The 16,273-nt window shown below is 39.4% G+C and overlaps 7 protein-coding genes across 7 annotated transcripts; 5 read left to right on the forward strand and 2 right to left on the reverse strand.

Annotated features, from left to right (window-relative positions):
• Positions 1-166: 166 nt before the first annotated feature.
• On the reverse strand, positions 167-869 carry BDF20DRAFT_918108 (uncharacterized protein; the record flags this gene model as incomplete). Its single annotated transcript, XM_053084643.1, has 3 exons — positions 167-241; positions 327-613; positions 686-869. The coding sequence occupies 3 exons, from the start codon at positions 867-869 to the stop codon at positions 167-169; spliced, it is 546 nt and encodes a 181-aa protein (XP_052930546.1).
• Positions 870-3,832: 2,963 nt separating this feature from the next.
• BDF20DRAFT_933477 (uncharacterized protein) lies at positions 3,833-4,357 on the forward strand (the record flags this gene model as incomplete). The annotated part of the gene is made up of 1 exon (XM_053084744.1): positions 3,833-4,357. A coding segment is annotated over one exon (327 nt), but the record flags the coding sequence as incomplete, so codon positions are not given.
• Positions 4,358-4,813: 456 nt separating this feature from the next.
• On the forward strand, positions 4,814-5,140 carry BDF20DRAFT_918110 (uncharacterized protein; the record flags this gene model as incomplete). Its single annotated transcript, XM_053084644.1, has 2 exons — positions 4,814-5,015; positions 5,103-5,140. The coding sequence occupies 2 exons, from the start codon at positions 4,814-4,816 to the stop codon at positions 5,138-5,140; spliced, it is 240 nt and encodes a 79-aa protein (XP_052930548.1).
• A 1,033-nt stretch (positions 5,141-6,173) lies between these two features.
• BDF20DRAFT_840642 (UNC-like C-terminal-domain-containing protein) lies at positions 6,174-7,676 on the reverse strand (the record flags this gene model as incomplete). The annotated part of the gene is made up of 2 exons (XM_053079414.1): positions 6,174-7,420; positions 7,493-7,676. The coding sequence occupies 2 exons, from the start codon at positions 7,674-7,676 to the stop codon at positions 6,174-6,176; spliced, it is 1,431 nt and encodes a 476-aa protein (XP_052930549.1).
• Positions 7,677-8,672: 996 nt separating this feature from the next.
• BDF20DRAFT_1005218 (uncharacterized protein) lies at positions 8,673-10,942 on the forward strand (the record flags this gene model as incomplete). The annotated part of the gene is made up of 7 exons (XM_053074677.1): positions 8,673-8,707; positions 8,789-8,802; positions 8,879-8,989; positions 9,060-9,256; positions 9,348-9,855; positions 9,923-10,693; positions 10,769-10,942. 7 exons carry the CDS (start codon positions 8,673-8,675, stop codon positions 10,789-10,791), a joined length of 1,659 nt encoding a protein of 552 aa, XP_052930550.1. The 3' UTR covers positions 10,792-10,942.
• Positions 10,943-11,781: 839 nt separating this feature from the next.
• BDF20DRAFT_903715 (mitochondrial carrier domain-containing protein) lies at positions 11,782-13,335 on the forward strand. The gene is made up of 6 exons (XM_053082938.1): positions 11,782-11,880; positions 11,990-12,059; positions 12,137-12,157; positions 12,238-12,336; positions 12,432-13,081; positions 13,158-13,335. Exons 1-6 carry the CDS (start codon positions 11,828-11,830, stop codon positions 13,186-13,188), a joined length of 924 nt encoding a protein of 307 aa, XP_052930551.1. The 5' UTR covers positions 11,782-11,827; the 3' UTR covers positions 13,189-13,335.
• A 363-nt stretch (positions 13,336-13,698) lies between these two features.
• Positions 13,699-15,910, forward strand: BDF20DRAFT_903717 (uncharacterized protein). Its single transcript, XM_053082939.1, has 3 exons — positions 13,699-14,399; positions 14,464-15,134; positions 15,210-15,910. The coding sequence occupies exons 1-3, from the start codon at positions 13,846-13,848 to the stop codon at positions 15,731-15,733; spliced, it is 1,749 nt and encodes a 582-aa protein (XP_052930552.1). The 5' UTR covers positions 13,699-13,845; the 3' UTR covers positions 15,734-15,910.
• Positions 15,911-16,273: the final 363 nt, after the last annotated feature.

The following is a 16,273-nucleotide window of genomic DNA, read 5'->3' on the forward strand; positions in this document are numbered from 1 at the left end:
GAGGAATGCTGTTCTATGAGTTGCAGAATATGATGTCGCTCGTTCATTTGATTTTTTTCCATTTCTGCTAATTTCTGCAGGCTGGGCGCCATACTTTTGATATCTGTATAAATGTTGCCCACCTGCTTCCATGAAACGCCATAAACGTAATTCAAGCCTATCAACCCTAGTAAGAGACACACAAATGTGGTGCATGCACGTATAAAATAAATTCGATATTTTGCAGTGGGTGTGTAGTAGGCTGAAAAGAAAGACTCCCACACGTAAAAGACAGGATCAGCAATCGCAGTGGTAACCAGCACCGTGATAAAAGCAAGGAAACGCACCACCGGCTCCCGGACAACCCAATAACTCAGAAAGACAACAAAGGCGAACGGTCGTAATACATCCCATAGGGTTCTTGGTGTATCGTACGAAGCCCCTTCGGTCGTAACATGCTCGTCTTCATTCCTGAAGGATCGCAGCCTATGTTGTGTTGCAGTCGAAGGATAATCTTGACTTACGAAAGAACCTGTTTGTGTGACTCTTTGCCGTAATTCGTTTTCTTTGTCTGCATCGTACACTAGATCCTCGACGGCTTCATAAAATGATGTGTCAAAATCGTTGAATGTACCTGAATGGAAAAGAAAAGTTGAATAATTGCCCTGTTTTCCCTGAACTTTGTTACATAATAATTGAAACTCACTGGGAAAATCAGCGTCCTGTTTTTCGAATATGTTTTGTGATGCACGTTGTTCATCTTTTAATCCTTCCTCCACAGTCTTGTTGGCAGGCATTCCTGCGCTTTCCATAGATTTATCATACAGATGATTGCGTCTCGAAGGTGAGCCTGAATAGCTAGGCGAGCGATAGATTGAATTGAAATCCATCGATGGCGATGTACTGATGATGGAAGAGGAAAAAAGGAAAAGAAAAAAGTCCCTTTTTTTTTTAATTTCATGCAGGTCTAAAAACAATGGAGGAAATTCAGGCCCGTCTATTTTATCTTTCCATGAGGAAGGGAAAAATAAAATGATAATATATACCATCATCAAGTCAATAACATTGGGTACTGTAACTGTCAGTTGTACAAGTTCTCAGTCATGAACGGTCGATCTGTAATTCGCGTAACTGCATGATAATATACTTTTACTATGGCCAATAGGGTTTTTATACATAAGATAATCGACCAACATGACCCGCAAGCTCCATCTCGAGTATTCGTGTACGATGTCAAGAATTGTATTTCTTATAGGATCCGTAAAAAAGTGGTCGAGCACACTATCACTATGATAGTTATCCGTTGTGATATTTCAGGCACTGAAAGCCTTGGTATAGTACAACACTTTTATAATTCATAGTAACAGTTGCTTCTGCCTTGTGTTCCTCAGTGTCTTTCTCTTTTATGATTTTACAAGGAGAGATTGACAGCAGCAGCAGCTCACTGCAAGTATTTGCTACCTATGGATAGCGTGTAAAAGTTTGGGTCCTGTTCCTTTGCTGATGAGTTCGTCTGCTGCCTGTCACCCAAAAATGAGAGGATAGCTTCTTTTTCTTTTTCCTTAAAGCACAAACAGGGATTTGAAAGCCACCATAAAACTCAAAAATCATTATCGCTGTAGCGGCCATGTCCACCATGACAAAAAGCAGACGCTTTATAATAATTTATTTTGGAACATTTTGCTCACTATCGAATGTTGAGTGCCTCGTTCCTGTCGAGGTCCTAATCTGAGTTGTCTGTCTTCAAAACCTTAGGTTTTTGTTGGTTTTTTTGAACCCAAAAAGAAAAAAGTGGAGCTACTGCTTTTTTCTTTCTCCTATTGTATTGTTGTTGGCTTTTTTTTTGTCATTTTGTATTTGTCGCCCTTGCTTACAGAAAACGATATGAGCTGGTATGTAACTATCATTTCTTTTTCTGGTATGTGAAAAAACTATCATTTTTCTTTTTGGGTTCAAAAAAACCAACAAAAACCTAAGGTTTTGAAGACAGACAACTCAGATTAGGACCTCGACAGGAACGAGGCACTCAACATTCGATAGTGAGCAAAATGTTCCAAAATAAATTATTATAAAGCGTCTGCTTTTTGTCATGGTGGACATGGCCGCTACAGCGATAATGATTTTTGAGTTTTATGGTGGCTTTTCAAATCCCTGTTTGTGCTTTAAGGAAAAAGAAAAAGAAGCTATCCTCTCATTTTGGGTGACAGGCAGCAGACGAACTCATCAGCAAAGGAACAGGACCCAAACTTTTACACGCTATCCATAGGTAGCAAATACTTGCAGTGAGCTGCTGCTGCTGTCAATCTCTCCTTGTAAAATCATAAAAGAGAAAGACACTGAGGAACACAAGCAGAAGCAACTGTTACTATGAATTATAAAAGTGTTGTACTATACCAAGGCTTTCAGTGCCTGAAATATCACAACGGATAACTATCATAGTGATAGTGTGCTCGACCACTTTTTTTACGGATCCTATAAGAAATACAATTCTTGACATCGTACACGAATACTCGAGATGGAGCTTGCGGGTCATGTTGGTCGATTATCTTATGTATAACAAACCCTATTGGCCATAGTAAAAGTATATTATCATGCAGTTACGCGAATTACAGATCGACCGTTCATGACTGAGAACTTGACGTACAACTGACAGTTACAGTACCCAATGTTATTGACTTGATGATGGTATATATTATCATTTTATTTTTCCCTTCCTCATGGAAAGATAAAATAGACGGGCCTGAATTTCCTCCATTGTTTTTAGACCTGCATGAAATAAAAAAAAAAGGGACTTTTTTCTTTTCCTTTTTTCCTCTTCCATCATCAGTACATCGCCATCGATGGATTTCAATTCAATCTATCGCTCGCCTAGCTATTCAGGCTCACTTCGAGACGCAATCATCTGTATGATAAATCTATGGAAAGCGCAGGAATGCCTGCCAACAAGACTGTGGAGGAAGGATTAAAAGATGAACAACGTGCATCACAAAACATATTCGAAAAACAGGACGCTGATTTTCCCAGTGAGTTTCAATTATTATGTAACAAAGTTCAGGGAAAACAGGGCAATTATTCAACTTTCTTTTCCATTCAGGTACATTCAACGATTTTGACACATCATTTTATGAAGCCGTCGAGGATCTAGTGTACGATGCAGACAAAGAAAACGAATTACGGCAAAGAGTCACACAAACAGTTCTTTCGTAAGTCAAGATTATCCTTCGACTGCAACACAACATAGGCTGCGATCCTTCAGGAATGAAGACGAGCATGTTACGACCGAAGGGGCTTCGTACGATACACCAAGAACCCTATGGGATGTATTACGACCGTTCGCCTTTGTTGTCTTTCTGAGTTATTGGGTTGTCCGGGAGCCGGTGGTGCGTTTCCTTGCTTTTATCACGGTGCTGGTTACCACTGCGATTGCTGATCCTGTCTTTTACGTGTGGGAGTCTTTCTTTTCAGCCTACTACACACCCACTGCAAAATATCGAATTTATTTTATACGTGCATGCACCACATTTGTGTGTCTCTTACTAGGGTTGATAGGCTTGAATTACGTTTATGGCGTTTCATGGAAGCAGGTGGGCAACATTTATACAGATATCAAAAGTATGGCGCCCAGCCTGCAGAAATTAGCAGAAATGGAAAAAAATCAAATGAACGAGCGACATCATATTCTGCAACTCATAGAACAGCATTCCTCCAAAGTGATTCAACAAAATGCTCCCTACTGGATCGAACAACAGCTACAAAAGCATAAAGTAGATCCGTTGACAGACGAGTTGTCAAAAAGACGCTTCCCTCGTTGAACAACAACGTAAGCCCTCTCGTTGAAGAGGAACCACCGTTTGACTACGCGTCACATCAATATGGTGGACACATCATTCACTCTCAAACGAGCCAGTCGTTTGTGACGAGAAGGGCTATCAAGAGATGGATACTCAGTGTGCATTCTCATCCAGCGGATAAGATTCTGAGCCATAGTTTAGAGCCTGGTGAATGTTGGTGGATGGCAGGATCCATCGGCCATGTGACGATCAAGCTAGCAAGGCCTGTGAGGGTGGATAGCCTTTCTATTGGACATCCTTCACCCTCGCAAGTACTCCATAAAGAAAGTATACCGAAACAAATGGAGCTGTACGGCATCGAACGCAGCAGCGGCAAACGCATCTTTTAACGAGTTTCGAATATGACATCGAGAGCTATCGCCATCTCCAAAGGTTTGACTTTAACAATGAAATGATTTTTCACGCTGTTGAACTGAGGATACTCTCGAATTATGGCAGTAGTCAGTACACAGAGCTTTATAGTGTTCGCATTCATGGAAAACAATAACCATCCTCCTCTGCATATATCATTTCTATTATTATTCTTGTTTTTTTTTTTTTTTTTTTTTTTTTTCTTATTGGGAATTGCCTTCGATTCAGCTGATGGATGTGGCCTCTTTCAAGATTTGCATACGCGTTTTACTGTTACATAAAGAATGTATCATGTCGATCATCACTATTTCATTCTTTATTTTAGAGGGCCGAGTAGAATGGCGGGCGTCTATTTTTCAAAAGAAACAAAATTTCAAATGAAAAATATGACTTTTGTCTAATGCAACTGAGACAAAAAAAAAAAAAAAAAAAAAAAAAAAAAAGAGCTGTAACCAATGCATCGGCTTTTAACTGTATTTGGATTAATAAAGTATGTTCTGGTAAAGAATTTGATTTGGTTGAGTGGAGGAGATTTGATTATCGTTTGGGTTTCTTCTTTCACCATCAGCCAAGTGTAGAGTTGTGTGTGTCTCTTTCTTCCTTTACATTTCTGTCAATTGAAAAAGAAACATATGGCCACCGTGGAAGAGATTATTTTTGTAGGTACAGGCACTTCGAGTTCTGTACCTGTCATATCTTGCCTTACCAGCCCTAAAAGGGATTGTAAGGTTTGCCTTTCAACTCTAACACCTGAAGGAAGGAAAAATATCAGAAAAAATACTTCTTTACTGGTTCGATTCCGTAAACATGCTGATCCTCCAGGTGCTCGCTTAGGTAGTGGACTCATAGCAAATACATTTGAAGAGATTGTTGAATGTTGGAATGACAAAGTTACTGACCTGAGTTAACGAATGGTCTTAGAAATGTACTCATCGATTGCGGCAAAACGTTCAGTGTAAGTCCCCTTTATCAGGAAAACCCGTTTCTGAAAAAAAAAACAAAAAAAAAAAACAGCTCTGAATAGCACAACGGGTGATCCCATTAGCAGTTATCGAGATATTCCCCCGTATGTGTCGAGATTAATGTGTGTTATCACCCATGGCATTCGGACGTTTTTTTTTTTTTTGTTTTTTTTTCAGAAACGGGTTTCCTGATAAAGGGGACTTACACTGAAACGTTTTGCCGCAATCGATGAGTACATTTCTAAGACCATTCGTTCAACTCAGGTCAGTAACTTTGTCATTCCAACATTCAACAATCTCTTTCAAATGTATTTTGCTATGAGTCCACTACCTTAAGCGAGCACCTGGAGGATCAGCATGTTTACGGAATCGAACCAGTAAAGAAGTATTTTTTCTGATATTTTTCCTTCCTTCAGGTGTTAGAGTTGAAAGGCAAACCTTACAATCCCTTTTAGGGCTGGTAAGGCAAGATATGACAGGTACAGAACTCGAAGTGCCTGTACCTACAAAAATAATCTCTTCCACGGTGGCCATATGTTTCTTTTTCAATTGACAGAAATGTAAAGGAAGAAAGAGACACACACAACTCTACACTTGGCTGATGGTGAAAGAAGAAACCCAAACGATAATCAAATCTCCTCCACTCAACCAAATCAAAATTCTTTACCAGAACATACTTTATTAATCCAAATACAGTTAAAAGCCGATGCATTGGTTACAGCTCTTTTTTTTTTTTTTTTTTTTTTTTTTTTTGTCTCAGTTGCATTAGACAAAAGTCATATTTTTCATTTGAAATTTTGTTTCTTTTGAAAAATAGACGCCCGCCATTCTACTCGGCCCTCTAAAATAAAGAATGAAATAGTGATGATCGACATGATACATTCTTTATGTAACAGTAAAACGCGTATGCAAATCTTGAAAGAGGCCACATCCATCAGCTGAATCGAAGGCAATTCCCAATAAGAAAAAAAAAAAAAAAAAAAAAAAAAACAAGAATAATAATAGAAATGATATATGCAGAGGAGGATGGTTATTGTTTTCCATGAATGCGAACACTATAAAGCTCTGTGTACTGACTACTGCCATAATTCGAGAGTATCCTCAGTTCAACAGCGTGAAAAATCATTTCATTGTTAAAGTCAAACCTTTGGAGATGGCGATAGCTCTCGATGTCATATTCGAAACTCGTTAAAAAGATGCGTTTGCCGCTGCTGCGTTCGATGCCGTACAGCTCCATTTGTTTCGGTATACTTTCTTTATGGAGTACTTGCGAGGGTGAAGGATGTCCAATAGAAAGGCTATCCACCCTCACAGGCCTTGCTAGCTTGATCGTCACATGGCCGATGGATCCTGCCATCCACCAACATTCACCAGGCTCTAAACTATGGCTCAGAATCTTATCCGCTGGATGAGAATGCACACTGAGTATCCATCTCTTGATAGCCCTTCTCGTCACAAACGACTGGCTCGTTTGAGAGTGAATGATGTGTCCACCATATTGATGTGACGCGTAGTCAAACGGTGGTTCCTCTTCAACGAGAGGGCTTACGTTGTTGTTCAACGAGGGAAGCGTCTTTTTTGACAACTCGTCTGTCAACGGATCTACTTTATGCTTTTGTAGCTGTTGTTCGATCCAGTAGGGAGCATTTTGTTGAATCACTTTGGAGGAATGCTGTTCTATGAGTTGCAGAATATGATGTCGCTCGTTCATTTGATTTTTTTCCATTTCTGCTAATTTCTGCAGGCTGGGCGCCATACTTTTGATATCTGTATAAATGTTGCCCACCTGCTTCCATGAAACGCCATAAACGTAATTCAAGCCTATCAACCCTAGTAAGAGACACACAAATGTGGTGCATGCACGTATAAAATAAATTCGATATTTTGCAGTGGGTGTGTAGTAGGCTGAAAAGAAAGACTCCCACACGTAAAAGACAGGATCAGCAATCGCAGTGGTAACCAGCACCGTGATAAAAGCAAGGAAACGCACCACCGGCTCCCGGACAACCCAATAACTCAGAAAGACAACAAAGGCGAACGGTCGTAATACATCCCATAGGGTTCTTGGTGTATCGTACGAAGCCCCTTCGGTCGTAACATGCTCGTCTTCATTCCTGAAGGATCGCAGCCTATGTTGTGTTGCAGTCGAAGGATAATCTTGACTTACGAAAGAACCTGTTTGTGTGACTCTTTGCCGTAATTCGTTTTCTTTGTCTGCATCGTACACTAGATCCTCGACGGCTTCATAAAATGATGTGTCAAAATCGTTGAATGTACCTGAATGGAAAAGAAAAGTTGAATAATTGCCCTGTTTTCCCTGAACTTTGTTACATAATAATTGAAACTCACTGGGAAAATCAGCGTCCTGTTTTTCGAATATGTTTTGTGATGCACGTTGTTCATCTTTTAATCCTTCCTCCACAGTCTTGTTGGCAGGCATTCCTGCGCTTTCCATAGATTTATCATACAGATGATTGCGTCTCGAAGGTGAGCCTGAATAGCTAGGCGAGCGATAGATTGAATTGAAATCCATCGATGGCGATGTACTGATGATGGAAGAGGAAAAAAGGAAAAGAAAAAAGTCCCTTTTTTTTTTAATTTCATGCAGGTCTAAAAACAATGGAGGAAATTCAGGCCCGTCTATTTTATCTTTCCATGAGGAAGGGAAAAATAAAATGATAATATATACCATCATCAAGTCAATAACATTGGGTACTGTAACTGTCAGTTGTACGTCAAGTTCTCAGTCATGAACGGTCGATCTGTAATTCGCGTAACTGCATGATAATATACTTTTACTATGGCCAATAGGGTTTGTTATACATAAGATAATCGACCAACATGACCCGCAAGCTCCATCTCGAGTATTCGTGTACGATGTCAAGAATTGTATTTCTTATAGGATCCGTAAAAAAGTGGTCGAGCACACTATCACTATGATAGTTATCCGTTGTGATATTTCAGGCACTGAAAGCCTTGGTATAGTACAACACTTTTATAATTCATAGTAACAGTTGCTTCTGCCTTGTGTTCCTCAGTGTCTTTCTCTTTTATGATTTTACAAGGAGAGATTGACAGCAGCAGCAGCTCACTGCAAGTATTTGCTACCTATGGATAGCGTGTAAAAGTTTGGGTCCTGTTCCTTTGCTGATGAGTTCGTCTGCTGCCTGTCACCCAAAAATGAGAGGATAGCTTCTTTTTCTTTTCCTTAAAGCACAAACAGGGATTTGAAAGCCACCATAAAACTCAAAATCATTATCGCTGTAGCGGCCATGTCCACCATGACAAAAAGCAGACGCTTTATAATAATTTATTTTGGAACATTTTGCTCACTATCGAATGTTGAGTGCCTCGTTCCTGTCGAGGTCCTAATCTGAGTTGTCTGTCTTCAAAACCTTAGGTTTTTGTTGGTTTTTTTGAACCCAAAAAGAAAAAAGTGGAGCTACTGCTTTTTTCTTTCTCCTATTGTATTGTTGTTGGCTTTTTTTTTGTCATTTGTATTTGTCGCCCTTTGCTTACAGAAAACGATATGAGCTGGTATGTAACTATCATTTCTTTTATTAGGTAGTTATCTTATCAACCATTCATCCCTAGGAGAGGGGTCAAAAAATCAATATCAAGACTTCCGCATCAACTGAAAACCAGAAATGGTGGTGAAGGTACAGTAACACGAAGGATCATCGGTCCAACGTCATGCCCATTTTATACGTGCACTGACCCAAAATACTGAACTAGATGTCACCAAAGATTTGGAATTTACTGAGCTGGAACAATGCTACAAGATACTCGTGAAGGCTGCAGAAGAGTTTCGTTTAGAAGTGATAGCGTATCGTGGCAGTTTGTCAAGTAAAGTAGCATTGTCGTCTTGTAGTTTACTCCAATGCAGAAAGTCAATTTTAATCATTGGGTCTAATAGGTATGCTCAGCTATCAGATGGAATGCGCGACAGATATAGCCAAAGTATGCGGATTAAGTCCTACAAATGATGAAGGGCTATCAGAGCAACCCTATCAAGAGCACGATGATGCAAAAATACCTTTCGAGACAAAACAATGTTTGGAAGACTATGCCACAGCTATGGCGTACTGTAAACAAGAAGTGATGGCTGTCCTTGTAAGTTTGTTTTTCTTTTTGCGATGGATGGACGGAAGAATACAATTTATGCGTTTTTTTACTTAACAAGTAAGCCATGATTTTTTTCTAGGATGATATCGACGCGAATGTCATTGGACCGCTAGATAACTTTCATCAAATTGCTAAAGTCATTGACAAAACGATTGTAAAGCGTGAGCACAAGTTAATTGATTACGATCGCCACCGTCTGTCGTATATGAAATATGCTGATATTCAATATCCAACGCCCAGCGAGGAAAAAAATTTGTTGAAATTGCAGACGTTGTACGATAATGCAGCCTATGATTATGACTATTTCAATACCATGTTAAAGAAGGAGCTGGTTGTGTTTATAGACTTGTTGAGAGCTGATTTTATGGGTCCTGTGATGGAAAGATTTTACAACGCGCAATGTAGCGCAGCCGCGGGCATCTATGGTCGTCTCTCAGAGGTCATCCAGCAAAATGAAATTGTTTTTAGCACTTTACACATGCCAATTGAGGAGGGGTATAACCTAAGGTTAGCTGAGAAAAATGCAAGAGAGGAATTGGATAAGCTCGACTTACTCAAAAAGGGTTTAAAACTCTGGCAACAGAAAGGTAACATCCATATTACAGACAACCTACTTTGAAACAGGTCACAGTCTCATGAAGTGAAATGATATAGATCCTAGTTTGTCATCGCGGTACCGCAAGTCACCTTTTGATTCACCAAGTCAAGATGACCAGGAACCTGATAGAGACGACCCTCAAAACAGCCGATATTCATCCGTTGGCCGCCGTTACTCCTCCACCATCACGTCAAAGTCGCAAAGGAACGATGGACTCAGAGAAACAATGCTATCGGTGCCCGATGGCATTGGTAACATGGATCAAAAGAGCAGAAAATCTCGGAGCAGCTCTGAAGAGGAGCCTCCAGCCTTGACACCGCGTCCTTCCATAGCTGCTTTGAGGAATAGACTATTATCCAATTCTTCCGAGTCATCGACGCCTTCTTACCATGCCACAGCTTCTTTGCTACCTTCTTCGTATACCAAACAACAATCACAACAGCAAAAGTTAGAAAAACGAACGTTTGCCTCTAACGCATCTTCGCACACCTCTCTTTCTGCTGGTATAACAAGTAATACTTCATCTACACCTGCAACACCCTCCAGCACTCAGTTCACAGCGTGCTCGTCATCACCATTTGATGACCAAATTGAAGTGGTAGCGAAGAAAAAGCGTCCACCGCCACCACCACCACCTTCCAAAAAGCTCAACAAAGAAGAACAAAGCAGCAAAAAGGAATTAGTAGAAGCACTCTACGATTTAAAAGGACCCCAAGAGGGCGACCTATCATTTAAAGTAGGAGATCTGATTGAAGTATTAGACAAGTCAGAAAAAGTGAATGACTGGTGGAAAGGTAGACTAAATGGTCAAGTTGGCATGTTTCCTGGTAAGAAAAAAAATTCAACTTAAGGTTGGTATTAGCATCTGTCTTCTTTTTTTTTCTAAAACCATTTTTCTACAGCAAATTATGTCAGATTGATATAAGCAACTCGGCTATAAATATAAGATCAACAATGTGAACTGTAAGATAAAGTTTCCTAGCATATAGTCTTTCAATTGCTTACGGTTAAAATTTCTATTCTGCTGTACTAATATGAACAACTTTAAATAAACATCGCTGAAGTCAGTTTTGGGTGGTCGACTTTCTAAAAAGCTGATTTTTGTAATTTATAGCGTCCTTCAAACAGTAGGCTCGTTAGTGAAGGCCAGTAATATGCTTTACTAATGTTGTCATCAAACGATAGTCATAAGTTTTATACGGATCAGCTAATACTGGTCAGGAATATCTTTTTTTATTGCTACTCCTGGTAAATGCCTGCCCTTTGATTATCTGATTTTTTTTTTTCACAGCTGAAGGCTAAGACACCAAACTATTCCATTACCAGCTTTTTGCATACATAGTAAACTCTTACATCTTAGTTAAATGGCTTGTACACTGAGCCGTGTTAGCTTCAAATATTACATCATTTCTCTTCACCTCTTCAGCTGTTTCTTGAGGTTTTCTCTTTTCATAGAAGGCTCAAACAATACCATCACTGACAGAATACTTTACTCCAACTATCTCTTTAGAAAAGGTGCCCTGAAATGCAATGTTTTCATTCATGTGCCGTTGTGTACATTTATTTTGCTGAGAAACCAGTCTTGTAATTACGCTAAACATTGAATAGTCGGTGAACCGCCTGTCTTTACGGTTCTTTCTCATCGATAGCAGCCAAGGTGCTCACAAAAGTCAGTGATTACCATCCATCTCTGCCAATGGATAGATAACAGCATAGATCTCCGCAAAGAGGAAGTATTTAATACAGCTACAGATACCTGGTGACTGAATTTACCCCACATTTTCGGAGATACCCAAATAAAAGCCCAAAAAGAAAAAACTGTATATTTTCCTGATCTAAAAAAATAAACTTTTAAATTTTCCTGTATTCAACAAAACTTGATTTTCTTTTTCCTTTGATAAAACTCATTCCTTTTTTTTTTTACCTTTCTATCTCTTTTTATTGAACAGCGTATCTAAAGCATGACATCTATTACAACAGCAGAAACAGTAGAGTTAAAGGAATTGAATCTTGGGTATGTAGATCTATGTGCTTGGAGGCAATCAATAAGATAGAGTTACTATCATAGTGTTCAGCTTACAGACTTCAGCATCTATTTTCTGACATTTGCAACAACGAAATAGCATGTCCCAAGCTGTCAAAGACTGTATCAGTGGTACTGTGGGAGGTATTGCTCAGGTTCTTGTTGGTCAGGTAACATAGAGATACAGATATACTCAAAGATAGCAGGATAGGATAAAGGATCTCATCTAATTTTTTTTTTTTAAAAGCCATTTGACACGGTGAAAGTAGTAAGTATCACACTTATCTTGCTTTGTTCCATAGCCTAGACCCTTTTCCCTGGATTTTAATTTTAACACTTTCAATATAGCGTCTACAAACTCAATCTGCCACAAATCCTTTATACAATGGCATGTTGGATTGCGTTAAGAAAACGAGAGCCAAGGAAGGTATTGCAGGCTTTTATAAGGTAAGCGGGGAAAAAAACCGTCAAAAAAAAAAAAAGCCTGCGTTAAAAGTTACTAAATAGGGTATTTTTTTTTTTTTGTGTTTAATTGCCAATAGGGCACCATGACACCTCTCGTTGGTATCGGTGCCTGTGTTTCTATCCAATTTGTAGTCTTAGAGGCCATGAAGCGTCATTTTGCCAGTGTCAATGAAAAGGGACAACTTCTCAGTAATTCTCAGCTTTACTTAGCAGGTGCAGCTTCTGGTTTTGCCAACTCCTTCGTCTCTGGCCCTGTTGAACACATTCGTACCCGTCTTCAAGTTCAAACTGGCACAGGCTATGCAGGTCCCATTGACTGTATCAAGCAAATTTATCGCTCTCATGGTTTAACAGGCATTTATAAAGGTCAAGGTATCACTATGGCTCGTGAATTCCAAGGTTATGGTGCTTATTTCCTGGCTTATGAATATTTGGTTCAGCAAGCAATGCAAAGAGCCAATTTGCAACAAAGATCAGACTTGCCTACTTGGCAAGTATGTGCTTTTGGTGCTGCTGCTGGCTACGCCATGTGGTTTACTATTTATCCTATGGATGTTATCAAATCTAAATTACAAACAGATGGCTTCACACCAGAAACCAAACAATATCGATCCGTGTTGCATTGTGCCAAAAAGACTTTAGCCAAGGAAGGTGTCAGCGGTTTCTTCAGAGGTATTGGACCTTGTTTGTTGCGTGCTGCACCAGTGAATGCTGTTACTTTTATGGGGTATGTTTAAATTGTGAATGCTCTACGTTGAGAATACCTGTTAACTGTTTCTTTTTTCCCATTCTTCACTTTGTAGCTTCGAAATGGCTATGCGTGTGTTATCATAGACCAATTATAATATAGATACTGTATACACAAGACTCGCTTATTCACCTCAAGTCTCATACCTTCTATTCCTTCATCGTACTTACCTGACTATGTAAATTAAACTTATTTAATAAAACAAAATCGTTCGTTATTTATTTCTTAACCCTCATAAAAAAAAAAGGGAGCATACACATTTGCCCGACACAGATGACTCTTTACTACATGCTTATCTAGTACTTATGGTTGAAGAAAAGCAGTGACTCGTTAGTTTAAGCCAACTGTCCATAAGCTTTGAGTGCATGTTCTGCTTTAACATACACAGAACGAGACATCATATATATATAGTCATTGTCGGATGCACATCTTGGTGTTCAAAAGCTTATCCAAAATGAAAATAATTCATTTAAAGCATAACCCAGTTGATCTATACAAATGAAAAATGAAGCTCTAATTCTATTTTAAAGCACATCCTTAACACTTCATCAAAGTATATAGTATCATAACCAAGCTTTATATGGGTATCAGTAATATTTATTTTGAAAAAAACTGAAGACAGCTTTTGAAATTCGTGACCATTGTTCTAAGCTATTCGTTAATGTTTCTGCTAACAAGAATTTTCTTTTTTTCCCGCTTCAAAAAACAAAAAATTACACTTTTTTAATTCAATTATTATAGACATGGCATCCGATCAGGAAATGCTAGCTAGAATTGCTCAGTTGAGCACTGCTATAGAACAAAGAAAAGCATTACTCAACCATTCTCAACAACCACAACATTATAACCCCAGTATACCCCGTGGTGGCCGCTCGAGAGGCAGAGGTCTCGGATATCGTGGCCGAGGTGGCATGCATTTGTCTCTTGTCAACGATAATCGATGGTCTAATCCGAATAGCCCACTTCGTTCCAACACCCCACCTACTAATTTATTCTTAGCAAACTCGCCGAGTTCGATACCCCAACATGCATCTTCGCTTGCTTTGTCATCTGCAACAGGTTCCACAAGTCATAATACCTCTTCCCCGTCGGGTTCATTGTTGACAACGAGTGCTAGCTCACCAGCCCTCAATAAGATACCAACTTCTGCCATTCCGGTAGTAGCGAAGAATTCCAGTACTGATATAAAAAACGAATATGTTATTAGCGGAAGAAAATTATTTCGAAAAGACTTGATGAACAGATCACCCATAGTGAAGCCATCAAAACTGTATCAACATAATCGTCCAACAGAAAGGTGGGTGCTTAAGAAATATTGGCTTTCGAGAGTGAATGATTCATGCATTTTTATTTTCCACTAGTGTTATCAGAAGCTCATCACCAGCAGCAGCAGCAGCAGCAGCCCAAAAACCGCTTAGACGAGGATTGAATGGCGGCCCTAACAAAGTATTTATTCGTCAGCCCGAGGGTTATGTTCGTCAAGGTCGTTCCGGCCGGTCACTCGTACTGAATGCTCATAAAAGTGCCTTACGAAGACGAAAACCGCGTTATTGTGGGTTCTACACTCGATTCGGTCGATGTCCGAACGCAGCTCGGTGTCCATTTGTCCATGATCCTAAACGAAAAGCCATTTGTCCTCGTTTTTTAGCAAATCGGTGTAAGAAACCTGCCCATCTCTGTAAATTGTCCCATTATCCCAATCCCCATATCATGCCCCACTGTGTTTATCTTCAAAAGGGATCTTGTACAAATGAAGGTTGCGCCTTTATTCATGTCAAGGTCAACTCAAAAGCGCCTGTATGCCGAGCCTTTGCTATGGAGGGTTATTGTCCGAAAGGACTCCACTGTAACGAAAAGCATGTGCATGTCTGCCCCGAATTTGCCGAAACAGGCAGATGCTCCAATGCGAACTGTCGATTACCTCATGTTGCAAAACTTGATCGTAACGATAGTGCCAGCAATGTTGCGGGTGTCGTCCGTTTGGGCACATGGGTAAGTGCAGATTATTTTTATGCTCAAAAAAAGGCGCAGCGTGAAAAGAAAGAAGCCCGAATTGGAAAAAAAAGGAAGAGAAAAAAGCGGCCATGAAAGAAGCAATAGCGGCTAGGTTTACTTGGACCAATCCTCTTTTGGAAGAAAAAACGAAAAGCCGAGCAGAGAGAAAAGGAAGAAGCAGAAGGGTTTGTACGCTTATTGGATGATAGTGATGACGACGATGGATGGAGTCAGTATGAGCGAATCGATAGTGGCGATGAAGATTTGAGATTCAACGACGATGAACAAGACACAGAAATAGACGATCTAGAAGACGGAGAACTGGACATCGATATGGAGGAAAACGAGGAAATCGTAACAAATGAAGATGCTGAAACTTCCGCTTCTGCAAAAAATATAGATAGTAGCGAGGTTGAAGTTAGACATAATAATTTTGTACAATCAAGAGGTGGAGATAGTTTAGAAGAGGGGGAGTTATTAGAATATGAAGGAGATAAGATCATGGTAGGTTCTATAGAACCTATGAATGATATATATGGGCAAAATCCTGCAGTTGTGCCCGCAGGGAATGCTAATGTTAATCAACAAGCAAGCGACGATGAATTCTTTGACGCACTAAATGAATTCGATGGGTGAGAAGGTGAGATAATTGTTCTACAATTGATATTTTGGCAGGAAAAAATGTGAATATTGAGAAAATGATCATGTATAAAATGTAGTTTTTTTTTCGCCATTACTGTTACATCATAGAATGATTTGTTGAATATCAGTTATAACGAATAAAATTGAATCCTATGTGAAATTTGTCTGTGGTTATATTTCGCTTGCTAAATTAATCTTTTTCAATGCGTGCATTGTTTTTTTCGTATAAAAATAGTCAGTGTGGCTTCATAGTTAGTGTGAATCATTTGACGCCTTAATTAGAGTAGCAAATAGTATATGCAAATCATACAAAAAGCTTTACAAGGCTAGAACTAGACAAAATTTTTTTTTTGTTTTTTTTTTGTCATTGTTAAACTAGTCAATACCACAGAGGGATATGACTTAAATGGCATTATTACTGTACAAACAACAGTTAATTTTGATTTAAAGTAGTCGCTTCCCGCAGCAACTGCGTGGCAGACAAACGTTAAGACGTGATATGGTGGACTTCACATTGCTCGTGTGAAAGGGAAA

The sequence above is a fragment of the Mycotypha africana genome (genome assembly GCF_025528875.1).
Source record: "Mycotypha africana strain NRRL 2978 chromosome Unknown BDF20scaffold_28, whole genome shotgun sequence".
Classification (NCBI taxonomy): Eukaryota; Fungi; Mucoromycota; class Mucoromycetes; order Mucorales; family Mycotyphaceae; genus Mycotypha; species Mycotypha africana.

What these genes read in the sequence shown, in the direction of transcription:
- BDF20DRAFT_903715 (XM_053082938.1), top strand. Translation starts at nt 11,828, where the DNA reads ATGACATCTATTACAACAGCAGAAACAGTAGAGTTAAAGGAATTGAAT. An exon ending in CTCAGGTTCTTGTTGGTCAG is followed by an intron (nt 12,060 to 12,136) that starts GTAACATAGAGA and finishes TTTTTTTAAAAG; the next exon opens with CCATTTGACACGGTGAAAGT. An exon ending in AATGCTGTTACTTTTATGGG is followed by an intron (nt 13,082 to 13,157) that starts GTATGTTTAAAT and finishes TTCACTTTGTAG; the next exon opens with CTTCGAAATGGCTATGCGTG.
- BDF20DRAFT_903717 (XM_053082939.1), top strand. Translation starts at nt 13,846, where the DNA reads ATGGCATCCGATCAGGAAATGCTAGCTAGAATTGCTCAGTTGAGCACT. An exon ending in CATAATCGTCCAACAGAAAG is followed by an intron (nt 14,400 to 14,463) that starts GTGGGTGCTTAA and finishes ATTTTCCACTAG; the next exon opens with TGTTATCAGAAGCTCATCAC. An exon ending in TGCTCAAAAAAAGGCGCAGC is followed by an intron (nt 15,135 to 15,209) that starts GTGAAAAGAAAG and finishes AATAGCGGCTAG; the next exon opens with GTTTACTTGGACCAATCCTC.